This window comes from Carya illinoinensis, chromosome 2, assembly GCF_018687715.1.
Source record: "Carya illinoinensis cultivar Pawnee chromosome 2, C.illinoinensisPawnee_v1, whole genome shotgun sequence".
Lineage (NCBI taxonomy): Eukaryota > Viridiplantae > Streptophyta > Magnoliopsida > Fagales > Juglandaceae > Carya > Carya illinoinensis.
Window position 1 is genome coordinate 26,432,579 of NC_056753.1, and position 12,619 is coordinate 26,445,197.

At 40.2% G+C, this 12,619-nt stretch overlaps 2 protein-coding genes and 1 non-coding gene across 4 annotated transcripts; 1 reads left to right on the top strand and 2 right to left on the bottom strand.

Annotated features, from left to right (window-relative positions):
- Window positions 1-3,722, top strand: LOC122300569 (50S ribosomal protein HLP, mitochondrial-like). Of its 2 annotated transcripts, none has more exons than XM_043111323.1 (4): window positions 1-201; window positions 372-429; window positions 2,444-2,535; window positions 3,104-3,722. In XM_043111323.1, the coding sequence occupies exons 2-4, from the start codon at window positions 372-374 to the stop codon at window positions 3,476-3,478; spliced, it is 525 nt and encodes a 174-aa protein (XP_042967257.1). In that variant the 5' UTR covers window positions 1-201; the 3' UTR covers window positions 3,479-3,722. The 2 variants fall into 2 exon arrangements, with proteins under 2 accessions (XP_042967257.1, XP_042967258.1); XM_043111324.1 differs by having other exon boundaries at window positions 22-201; window positions 372-405.
- Window positions 3,723-4,432: 710 nt separating this feature from the next.
- Window positions 4,433-4,628, bottom strand: LOC122302001. Its single transcript, XR_006240252.1, has one exon. It is a non-coding gene; the product is annotated as a U2 spliceosomal RNA (small nuclear RNA).
- A 565-nt stretch (window positions 4,629-5,193) lies between these two features.
- LOC122294831 lies at window positions 5,194-11,325 on the bottom strand. The gene is made up of 2 exons (XM_043103821.1): window positions 10,866-11,325; window positions 5,194-5,407 (listed from the first exon to the last, which is right to left on the bottom strand). Exons 1-2 carry the CDS (start codon window positions 11,310-11,312, stop codon window positions 5,324-5,326), a joined length of 531 nt encoding a protein of 176 aa, XP_042959755.1. The 5' UTR covers window positions 11,313-11,325; the 3' UTR covers window positions 5,194-5,323.
- Window positions 11,326-12,619: the final 1,294 nt, after the last annotated feature.

The window sequence follows — 12,619 nt, forward strand, 5'->3', positions numbered from 1 at the left end:
ATCATTTCCAAAGTTAAAGAACTCGCCGCTCGGGGCACCATAGTCAACGACTCACAGCTGACTCGCTTTCAAAAGGAAAAAACCCCCCACCAAACCCTCGCCGTTGCTGGTCTAACCTTAAACCTTCAGTCAGGGTTTTCCCACGATTTCCAGCATACTACGCCCTCGACATTCTTCCCAGATTGTAGATTCGTAGTTCAGGTTAGCATTCTCCTTCTATTTCTCAATCTCTCAATGCCCTTCATTGCCTTTTCTAGTCATCCAAACGGGATAATACCGTCGCCATATTTTTATTTTTTTTTGATTGGTAAGCATTTTAATTGATTTTGATTTTTTTTTAAAATTTTTTATGTCGGTATAATTTGATGCAGATGGCTGCGGGACTTGCTTCGAAATGGTCTCTCGGTATGCGATTTTACAGTTTAATAGGTGCCTGATAGGTTTCGCCATTTAGTTTGGCTTCTATACTTCGTTCTCAAGTTTCCGTTACTAATGTCTACTGGCTACTGCTATAATTCGTTCCCACGTTTCAGTCACTGATATATGCTTCTATAATCCGTACCTTGTGCACCTTATGTTACCTTGAGATGTTGTAAACCATTGTAGTTATGTGATTAGTGTGAGTTTCATTGATGTCCCGTTTGTGCGATTAAGTAAATTTTATTTCCTGCTGCTAGTCCTGGACATAGTGTGGGACCCTTCCTCATTACTACCCTCCTAGACTCCGTTCGGGGCATTACAACGTGTGAAACAAGTGTCAGACCCATCTTGTAATCGCCTAATGCCTTTGTGTGCATCTCATTTTTGGGTACATAGGAGAAACCAGCATGCACATGTACTTGTTAATCTGAATCCTGAATACCATCTAATCTAATAACAATTTTTTGATTGTGGGACTACACCACAATGAGAGGAAGTGGTAACGATAATTCATGACTGTCAAAATTCCAGTGTCATGATTCTAGAAACTTTTCAGTATGAGTAATTATGATGGATTTAGAAGAGTTAATTATACTTTTTCCATCCAAGCTTTTGTGGTTAGTCCTAATTATACTTTATCTCTTTGAGTTTTGACAAGTTATATTACACATTTTTTGTGAACCAATAAAGTGATGCCATATCAGGTGTTGCTCTTGGATTTGTCCTGCATACTTGCCCTCTTTCCTATTCTTCTGATCAATAAACTTTTGTTTACTGATAATATAAATAAATAAATACAGTGATGCCACGTCATATATTTGAGACCCTAGTTGAAGATTTGGGAGATTTAGGACTGGTAAAGTGTGTTGGTGATTTCTCTGATATGTACGTTCCACAAGGACACAATGGCAGTTGAGGAAGAAAATGAATAAGGATCGTGTTCCACTAGGATGTAAAATAGATCATGAAATGGCATAATTTCATTAGTACTCTAAAATGTTTCATCTAGTTCAAAGTGCAAGAAAGTTTAACTGGTTGGAAGTGTCAAAGAATAGGACAATTAGGTTTGATCACAAGGAGCTAAAACTGGTTTACCCATAACCTGTATTCTTGTTAAGCGCACGACACTTTTAACTGGGATATCTAAACGCAATTTTTTGAACTATGCTTTGTTTACTTTCCTGGCTATATTTTGTTTGCACATTCCAGATTTGTGTGATGCATGTCTTGGAATATGTGTGAACTGCATACATTCAATAAACCCAAAAACATTGAGAATGTTTGTGTAACAAAAATTGAGAAAAGATTTTTTGGTTTGTTTTGTGTTTGTGTTTGTAAAATAGGTAAAATGGATGGGGCTGGGCCATTGGAAAGATGTTTGAAATGAAAAAAAAAATATGAGATGTGTTTTTGGTGTTTTTGAAAAAGTTGAGGTCCACTCAAAGTAAAAATGTTTTGTGAGAGTTGTTTTTGGGTATTTTTGAAAATAGTGGGGTTCGCTAATGATTAGACAAAATTTGTTGGGAGGTGAAACATTATTCTAGGTTCTAAACATGTTTGTGCTGAGACTTGAAAAAAAATTATGAAAACCATATTTGGGTCCTTAACCTTGAGGGGTAGCTCAATTGATTAGGCCTTGGGTTTGCTCCCCAATGGTCACCAGTTTGAGTCCCCACAGGGCCACTGGAGGTTTACCTGGCCGTTAACTTTAGGGCCCCTTGGGATTAGTTGAGGTGCGCGCATCACACTTATCAAAAAAAGATTAGTTGAGGTGCTCGCAAGCTGGCTTGGACACCCGCTGATTAAAAAAAAAAAAAAAATTATTTGGGTCCATGGTTGGCAAACATGATCAATAGTTTCTAGTTATAAAAAAAAAAAAAACGTTAAAAAAGAAAAAGAAAAACATGTTTATGTTCTTGTTTGGCAGACACTGTCATTAGTTTTGTTGTATTGATATTTTTTATCTGATTGACTCACTGCGCCTTATTCCATGTACTGGGGAAAAATTAACAAAAACTACTAGTGGGTCGTTCATTGTTGGGTGGCCTCAACAACAACTTGTCTAGTTTACTTGGCACATCGAATGGGATAACTTGCAGCCATTCCTTATCGCTGGTCAGTGTTTTTCTCCTTTGCTGTTTTGGTTATTATTATGATGATGATCATTTTTATTCACTTATAGTTATCGAAAATAATGGACAGAATAGCAACTTTTGATGGGCTAAATGGTGAAGCCTAGGTGCTATTGCCAACCTTAATTATTTAGAAGAGGCATGAACATGTGGTTGCTTTCATTTATATGGAGTTTTGTCAGACGTGCCATCTTTTTAACTATGTTTTCAAATTTATGAGATGCATCAATCAAACTTTTTGACTGTCTGGAGATCATAGCACCTGGAAACCCTCAGTTCAGTTTGGAATTCCGCTGGGGAGGGAGGAAAAGATGATCAATCAAGCCTGTGCCAGTTTTGGTTCCCCTTGGAAGGAATAACTGTTTTAACTCTCTCTCTTAGAAAGCTGAGAGGAAGTTATCAAAATTACCTACATTTTCTTGGTGTGTGCAAAAGCACCCCTAATAAGTGGCTACGAATGTTAGTCCATTTTGCTAAACCATAATTAAAGGTTCTCTGTTATTACCTCATTTTGGAAATAATTTTAGTTTTTGTTGTGTGCAATTTTACAGCAGCAAAGAACTTTCATTCAGATGCGAACGGTTCTCAAAGTTGTGGACAACTCCGGGGCTAAAAAGGTGATGTGCATACAAGCTTTAAAGGGGAAGAAAGGTGCAAGACTGGGAGACACTATAATTGCATCAGTGAAGGAAGCCCATCCAAATGGAAAAGTAAAGAAGGGAAAGGTTGTATATGGCGTTGTTGTACGTGCTGCAATGCAACGCGGCCGCTGTGATGGCAGTGAGGTGAAGTTTGATGACAATGCTGTGGTGCTTGTTGACAAGCAAGGCCAACCGATTGGGACAAGAGTTTTTGGGCCTGTCCCACATGAGCTGAGGAAGAAAAAGCACGTCAAGATTCTCACTTTGGCAGGGCATATTGCCTGAAGTATGGAGCACCAGGCATGGATCAAGTAGATCGAGCGAATGCATCGTTATACTCTTGAAATTTGGTTGAATGCCCGCTCTTATCTATTTGTCATGCTATTTTGAAAGGAAAACAAATATATGCGGAAAAGAAAACAATGATGTCAATAAATAGAGCATCACATCACAATTTGGCAATATGACTGTAGCAAACGGCCGAGGACAATATTTCAATGAAAAACATTCAGTTGGTAAAAACTGAAAACTAGTCTCCACATGATTCAGAGAGAATGATTCTGCTGGTGATTAACGGAGTCTCTGTTCATGGTTTTCTGTTTTCGCTTTTTGTTTTTTAGAATGTATCTAGGTGTTTTCTTTTGTATACTTTCTGTATTATATACTTCACCAAAAAGCAGTAATTTTGAAAACGTTGTCGACCAGGCCAGATATAAGCAGCGTTATGCATTAGCAACTCTTATCTATACTTGCATAAAAAAAATCCTTACCTATAATCTAATATAGACCCACCACTCATTCACCACTGAGTAGAGCAATGAGCCCAAATCTCCTTGTGTATAACCTTATTTCCAGGCGGCTTCTTGTGGGTCATTGTTTGGTAGACAAAAGGCTAACACACCTTGGCCACTTTTGAAGTATGTCTTTCCTTGCTTACCTTTTTTCTTATAGTCTCTCAGCAAGGCTCGAAATTCATACACCATGGACTATATAGAATATATCAAGAACAAGATTATCCTCCACCTCAAGGTTCAGGCGCAATTTGCCCGAGTCAACTAGGTTCCCATTTCAGTTACCGCAAATTCTAAGTGCAGAGGTGAACCTGACTATATTTTGGGCTTCAATACGATTAGGCAAAGGGGATTGCAAAAGTGGACTCTTTTTCTTGTCTTCCACAAGCCGAAATAAATTTAGCATTCAACCAAACGGCTAAAAAGAATGTTTAGACTATTGACTTTGGTGGGGTGCGCCAGGCCCGTGTTGTAGTGCAAAACATGGGCGACGCTCGAGAGCCCCAGTAGCAAGCTACTGTGATGGGCACTCCGCCTAAAAAAATTAATTTAATATCATGTGACCCGATGGGCCACGTATCAGATATTAAACTGATAAGAACAGATACTACACTTGATCTTAGCCAAAAGGCCGAGAAAGGTATGAGTTTCCTCTCTAACAACTGCTCTGTTTTATTTCGATCTTCTTAGGCGCCCATCTCTATCTTTCTCTATGTGGGACTACACTGTCTTACTTTTTTAATTTAATATATGGCATAGTTGGCATTCGGGTGTTCTTTTCGTCCGAACCTCAGAGACAATAAAACCAAACTTGTAGAAAAGAAAATCAATCAGTTGCAAACGAGCTTCACACAAGTAGATCTCAAAATAATGTTAAGAATACCTATATATATATATATATATATGGAACAGCTTCTAGGAAAATGTGTTTTGTTGTCTATATTCTTTTCCAATTTCGTATTGGGACTTATATATTAAGCTGCGTCAGTTTGTGAATTTACTTTTGTGTAATCACTTGATTAAAATATTTTTTGTATCCCAAACTCAAAGTTCCATCAAGACTATTATGGATAAAAGGACGTTGAAATGATGTTGGACTAATGTTGAACACTGTTGTCATGTTGGGGACCTGGTATTTATTTCTGGAATTATTTCATTGTTGGCATAGGTGTAGCTTATCGCCATTGACTAGATTCTTAATTAGTGGAACAAGAATCTAAACAGGCAGATGCAGTAATCAGCCTGAAATGGATAATATTTCATTGAGATCAAGGGTACTGGTTACAACATATCACTCACAAGTCACATCATATTATCTTCTTCTTCCTCTTTTCTTTTCCTAAGCACTCAATTCATATGATATATCTGTTACTAAGAAGATGTAGATAAACATGTCCCTGATCTCTCCTTTGCAAAACCCATACTGTTGCAGATGGAGACAAAATAGCAAACGGTGAGCCATGCACCGTTTGCTTCTTTGGTTTATTAGGCACCGTTCGGTGCTTTTGTAATTGTTAGGCACCTCCCCACCTCCCCAAGAATCATGCAGCAAATTACTGCAACGTAGTGATTTGCTCTCCTATAAATAGGAGAGCTTAAGGGTGCAGATAGCAGCGTGTAGTAGAGAGTGCAGAAGAGAAAGAAGAGAGGAAGAGAGTGGGTGAGCAGAGAGAAATTTTTTTTTCTGTAAAAATCATTTCATAGTGAAATAACAGGAGCTGTGGACGTAGGCAATTGCCGAACCACGTTAAATTTCGTCCCTTCTTTATTTAGAATCGTCTCTGTGTCAGAACAGCTCCCAACAACTGGTATCAGAGCATTGGTTCGAGCTGTCTGAAAATTCAAGTTGTTCAAAATCAATTTTTGACAACTCCACGGTGTTCCTTGTGTCGAGACGAATCCGTTGCCGCAAACGGAATCGAAAACGGAGGTCGGACGAGGCGACACGCGCCCCTAGAAGATCGGCGCGTGCATCTGCTGCAACCCACGCGCCCCACGCGCTCTGGAGGTTGAAGACGCGTGCACCACACGCGCCCTCACGCGCGCCAGAGGTTGAAGACGCGTGAAGGACACGCGCCCATGCGCCCCACGCGCCCTAGATAGGTTCGGCGCGTGTGTCACACGCGCATCACTCTCCCCCACGCGCACTGTACTGTACGCGCGTGTATTACACGCGCCCACGCGTTGCCCATGCGCGCTGTGCAGCTTGTGTATCTCACGCGCCAGACAGATCAGAACCGTCCGTTTTTCAGATCTGTTTTTGGCTATATCTAAGCCATTTGGAATCCGATTTCGACGATCAAATAGTGCTTTCTAACTATTTGGATCATTCCGGACTCATCCGTACGGTCGAAATTTTGAGATTCGGCATCAGTACATTGGATCTGAACCATCCACGTGTTGCAGATCAATTTGGGCTAGATCACGCCAGTTGGAGTTCCATCGCGACGATCAAATAGTGCTGACAAACTATTTGGATCATTCCGGACTCGTTTCCAGCTAATTCGAGTGTTTCGGACGCAACGGTGATCTTTGTTTGTTTGAATTTGAACTCATTTGTAAAATTATGGCTGGAGAAGAAGCTAAAGATGTTGGTATCGAGAAATTTGACGGTACAGAATTTGCCTACTGGAGAATGCAGATAGAAGATTATCTCTATGGAAAGAAACTACATCTTCCACTCCTAGGAAGAAAGCCAGATGACATGAGCAATGAAGATTGAAGTTTCCTTGATAGACAAGTGTTGGGAGTCATTAGACTAACACTGTCAAGATTAGTTGCACACAATGTGGGAAAGGAGAAGACCACGGCGGATTTGATGAAAGCTCTATCGGACATGTACGAGCAGCCATCAGCCAATAATAAAGTGCATTTGATGTATAAGCTATTCTACTTGAGAATGGCAGAAGGAACTCCAGTTATTCAGCATCTGAATGAGTTCAACACCATCATCAATCAATTAGCTTCAGTGGGGATTGAATTTGATGATGAAGTACGTGCACTGATTGCTCTAGCTCAATTGCCAAAGAGCTGGGAGGGCATGAGAACAGCTGTTAGCAATTCTTATGGCAAAACAAAGATGAAGTATCAAGATATCCGGGACCATATTCTTAGCGAGGAAGTTCACAGAAGAGATACAGGAGAAGCATCAACTTCCAGTTCTGCCTTAAACCTCGAGACGAGAGGTAGATGAGCCAGTAGAAGTTCAAATCGGGGCAGATCGAAGTCCCGAAGAGGCAGAAGTAAATCTAGATCCGAAAAACAAGTACAGTGCTGGAATTGTGGCAAGATTGGTCACTTCAAAAATAATTGCAAAGAAGCAAAGAAGAAGAATGAGCATGACTCTGTTAATGCCACAACAGAAGATCTCCAATATGCCTTACTTCTTTCAGTCGACAATCAAATTGAATCTTGGGTGTTAGATTCAGGAGCCTCGTTCCACACTACAGCACACCGAGAAATCATGCAGAATTATGTCACTGATGATTTCGGGAAGGTGTACTTAGCAGATGGTGAAGCATTGGAAATCGAAGGCATGGGAGATGTACCAATCAATCTGCCCAATGGAAGTGCATGGCTGCTACAGAAGGTGCGACATGTTCCCAAGCTCATGAGGAACCTAATTTCTGTAGGACAACTTGATGCTGATGGGCATTCGGTAATATTTACCGGTGGCACGTGGAAGATAACAAAAGGAGCTATGGTAGTAGCTCGAGGCACAAAAACAGGTACTCTATACATGACTTCAAGTATTAGAGATACTATTACAATTGCTGATGCAAATGCCAACCTATGGCATCAAAGGCTTGGTCACATGAGTGAGAAAGGAATGAAAGTACTATTATCCAAGGGGAAGTTACCAAAGTTGGAATCAACTGATTTCGACATGTGTGAAGGTTGCATTTTTGGGAAACAGAAAAAAGTTAGTTTCCTGAAAAATGGTAGAACTCCAAAATCTACAAAGTTGGAGTTGGTGCACACAGATTTGTGGGGGTCATCCCCAGTCGCTTCTCTTGGAGGATCGCGGTACTATGTTTCATTTATTGATGACTTAAGCAGGAAAGTATGGGTTTATTTTTTGAAAAATAAATCTGACACATTTGATACTTTCAAGAAGTGGAAAGCCATGGTTGAAAATGAAACAGGCTTGAAGTTAAAATGTCTGAGGTCAGACAATGGAGGAGAGTACATCGACGGAGGGTTCAAAGAATTCTGTGCTGCAAATGAGATTAGATTTCAGAAGACTATTCTCGGGACACCGCAGCAGAATGGCGTAGCTGAACGCATGAACAGAACTCTCAACGAACGTGCCAGAAGCATGAGGCTGAATTCAGGATTGCCTGAATGTTTTTGGGCTGATGCAATTAACACTGCAGCCTATTTGATTAATCGGGGACCTTCAGTTCCCTTAAAGTTCGATCTACCAGAGGAAGTCTGGAGCGGAAAGAAGGTAAATCTTTCCCATTTGAAAGTTTTTGGCTGTTTATCATATGTTCACATAGATTCTACTGATCGTAACAAGTTAGAAGCCAAATCTAGAAAATATTTTTTCATCGGTTATGGTGATGAAGAATTTGGCTATCGATTTTGGGATGATAAAAATCGCAAAATCATCAGAAGTAGAAATGTGATATTTAATGAGCATATTCTGTACAAAGCTAAGTCACAAGCTGAATCTGAGGAACAGCCAAAGAAATCTGAGGTTATTGACTTTGATGTTACTCGAGTCAACACTGATCAGAACGAGGATCAAGAAAATGATGATACACAGATCGAACAACGTACACCACTCACTGCTACTCGAAGATCTTCAAGAACAATTAGGCCACCACAGCGGTTCTCATCATCTCTATACTACATCTTGCTAACAGATAGTGGTGAACCGGAAAGTTATGATGAAGCTCTACGAATTGAAGATTCGATCAAGTGGGAGAAAGCCATGCAAGATGAGATGGAGTCACTGATGTCAAATCAGACATGTGAGCTAACTAAGCTTCCAAAAGACAAGAAGGCTTTGCACAATAAATGGGTGTACAGAATTAAAGAAGAACACAATGGTAGCAAGCGCTACAAAGCCAGAATGGTCGTGAAGGGGTTTCAACAAAAGGAAGGTGTCGACTACACAGACATTTTCTCTCCAGTTGTAAAATTGACAACGATCAGGCTAGTGTTGGCAATTGTGGCTGCAGAGAATCTACATCTTGAGCAGTTAGATGTGAAGACTGCATTCCTTCATGGTGATTTGGAGGAAGACATCTATATGCACCAGCCACAAGGATTCTCAGTGAAGGGAAAAGAGAATCTAGTTTGCAAACTGAAGAAGAGCTTGTATGGCCTAAAACAAGCTCCACGACAATGGTACCGGAAGTTTGACAACTTCATGTGCAGTAATGGATTTACAAGACTGCAGGCTGACCATTGTTGCTATATGAAGAACTTTGACAACTCTTATATTATCCTACTGTTATATGTAGATGATATGCTCGTTGCAGGGTCAAGCATCGAGGAAATCAATGAACTGAAGAAGCAGTTGTCAAAGCGGTTTGAGATGAAGGATTTGGGTGCTGCAAAACAAATCCTTGGTATGAGAATTATTAGAGACAGGTCTAATGATACTCTCAAGCTCTCCCAGGAGGAGTATGTAAAGAAGGTGCTCAGAAGGTTTAACATGGACAAGGCGAAACCAGTGAGCACACCCTTAGCTAGTCACTTTCGACTAACTAAGGATCAGTCGCCAAAGACGGAGGAAGAGCAAGAATGTATGAACAGAATACCCTATGCATCTGCTATTGGTAGTCTTATGTACGCTATGGTCTGTACAAGGCCAGATATTGCACAAGCAGTGGGAGCTGTGAGCAGGTACATGAGTAATCCAGGAAAGCAGCATTGGGAAGCAGTCAAGTGGATTTTAAGATATCTACAAGGCTCTTCAGATACGTCACTATGCTTTACAAAAGCAGGTTTAAAACTACAGGGATATGTAGATGCTGATTTAGCAGGTGACGTTGACAGCAGAAAAAGTACTACTGGATTTGTGTATACGCTGGGTGATACAGCTGTATCGTGGGCTTCTAAGTTACAGAAGATTGTTGCTCTCTCAACTACAGAAGCGGAATACGTTGCTATAACTGAAGCAGCGAAGGAAATGGTTTGGTTGCAGTCATTCTTGGAGGAATTGGGAAAGAAGAATGAAAAAGGCATTCTGCACAGTGATAGTCAGAATGCTATTTTTCTTGCAAAGAATCAAGCATTTCATTCCAGAACAAAACACATACAGTTGCGATACCATTTTATCCGATCTCTTCTCGATAGTGGACAGTTGATACTTGAGAAGATACGAGGAACAGAGAATCCAGCAGACATGTTCACAAAAGTAGTTACTGCTGACAAACTGAAGCTGTGTATAGCTTCAGTTGGACTTTGTACTTAAAGGCATGACTTGAAGTTGCTGTGATGATTGCTATGAAGATATATAGACTCATTTGTCTCCAAGTGGGAGATTGTTGCAGATGGAGACAAAATAGCAAACGGTGAGCCATGCACCGTTTGCTTCTTTGGTTTATTAGGCACCGTTCGGTGCTTTTGTAATTGTTAGGCACCTCCCCACCTCCCCAAGAATCATGCAGCAAATTGCTGCAACGTAGTGATTTGCTCTCCTATAAATAGGAGAGCTTAAGGGTGCAGATAGCAGCGTGCAGTAGAGAGTGCAGAAGAGAAAGAAGAGAGGAAGAGAGTGGGTGAGCAGAGAGAAATTTTTTTTCTGTAAAAATCATTTCATAGTGAAATAACAGGAGCTATGGACGTAGGCAATTGCCGAACCACGTTAAATTTCGTCCCTCCTTTATTTAGAATCGTCTCTGTGTCAGAATAGCTCCCAACACATACTTCCTTAACAACCCTTCTTTTAGAAATCCAACCTTTTCTAGCACCCTTTGAGACCCTTTATTTTCTACCACTACCAAAGCCTCAATCCTCAACAAGTCTGGGAACTCCTTGAACACCCCAGAGAGGGCCATCTTCAATGCTATGGTGACTATCCCTTGCCCCCAGTAATCCGTGCCCACCGCATAGCTAACATGCGCTCTGCATCTGTCATCACCGGATTCTGGCCTAATTGAAATGTAGCCAATCGAACGGTCATCCAAACATATAGACCGACGCCATGGGTGGGGTATTGCAACCTTCTCAATGTATGTTAGTGCTTCTTCCCTAGAGGTGATGGTGTTCCATCTAAGATAGCGCGTTACTCTATCATCGCTGGCCCATTTTAGGAAGTTGTCGACGTCGGAGAACTCAAATGGCCGGATCGAAATTCGGGAGGAATCCATTGAAACCGAAAATTTTCTGTTGTTTTATTTCGATTACACACACACACACACACACACACACACATATATATATATATTATATAGGAGCTAGGCAGGCATGTGGTCGAGGAACCTTGCGTGGAGGCCAAGACTATCACAGGACGACGGCCATAGACCTTGTCAATTATGGTATCCCTCATTGAGAAGCTGGTCCAATGATGTAGATTTGGGTGCATTGAACCAGCCAACTAGCAGACGAGTTGGCCATTTTCATCCCAGGATGCAACTTGCCCTTATTGACAAGCTGAAATTTTTGTCTGTAGATGGACTAGAAACCGACATTATTTAATATTATAAACGAGAAATAAATGACATGATTTGATAGCACTAATACAGTGGAGAGTGAACGATGTAATTTCAACAAAATCTCATGCTTTAAAAATTGTGTTGGTATATCGATATAGATCATACAAATATATAGCTCTAGATAGTACTTATACACACTCCAGAAGCCAAAATCCATCATCATCCTGAAAACAGGAACACTTCTATGTGGCGTTGACTCATTGGAATCCATCATCTTTGAGGGAATTTTGGGTGGAGTGGTAATATGCGTAGAGATCGTAAAGGACACCAAAAAGCACTCTGTTAGGCGGACACTGACGTCGAGAGATGGAAGTTAAGAAAGCAAATGAAATTAGGTACCCTAATAGTCCTACTCATAGACTATGGATACTAGACACTCTGCGTATCGAACCGTGTAGTTCTGTAGCTAACGTGTTAACTATTCATCTTTGTATTGGTAGCAAGCTATACCTTTCAATAATGCTGCAAATAGTTTTTTCTTTGGTCAGCCAATTAAGCTGCAATTATCACTTTAATCACTTAGCAAATATACACAAATGAGGAATCTGCAACGTAGTAAATGTGAAATCACTACTTATATCAAAAGTTTAAATTGATAGAAAGAATTAGATTTTATTATTTATTTTATATCTTAACACTCTCACTTACGTGTGAGCTAGATTTTCTCTCAATAGGTGGTTCAACAAGTAAAATATTTAATTAAATGGTATAGAATGTAAAGTCAGGGTTCGAATTCAAGACTTTTGCTCTGATATCATGTTAAATCACCACTTGTCTCAAAACCTTAAACTGATGGGAAGAGATAGATTTTATTATATATTTTATATCTTAATATTCTCATCACTTGTGGGTCAAATGCTCCCTAGCCTAACACATAGAATATTTAATTAAATGGGATAGAGTGTAGAGTCAGGATTAGAAACTCAGGACCCCTATTCTCATACCATGTGAAATTACCACTT

What these genes read in the sequence shown, in the direction of transcription:
- LOC122300569 (XM_043111323.1), top strand. Translation starts at nt 372, where the DNA reads ATGGCTGCGGGACTTGCTTCGAAATGGTCTCTCGGTATGCGATTTTAC. An exon ending in GCGATTTTACAGTTTAATAG is followed by an intron (nt 430 to 2,443) that starts GTGCCTGATAGG and finishes AAAAACTACTAG; the next exon opens with TGGGTCGTTCATTGTTGGGT. An exon ending in GCAGCCATTCCTTATCGCTG is followed by an intron (nt 2,536 to 3,103) that starts GTCAGTGTTTTT and finishes GCAATTTTACAG; the next exon opens with CAGCAAAGAACTTTCATTCA.
- LOC122294831 (XM_043103821.1), bottom strand. Translation starts at nt 11,312, where the DNA reads ATGGATTCCTCCCGAATTTCGATCCGGCCATTTGAGTTCTCCGACGTC. An exon ending in AAGGGTTGTTAAGGAAGTAT is followed by an intron (nt 5,408 to 10,865) that starts GTGTTGGGAGCT and finishes CATCTGCAACAG; the next exon opens with TATGGGTTTTGCAAAGGAGA.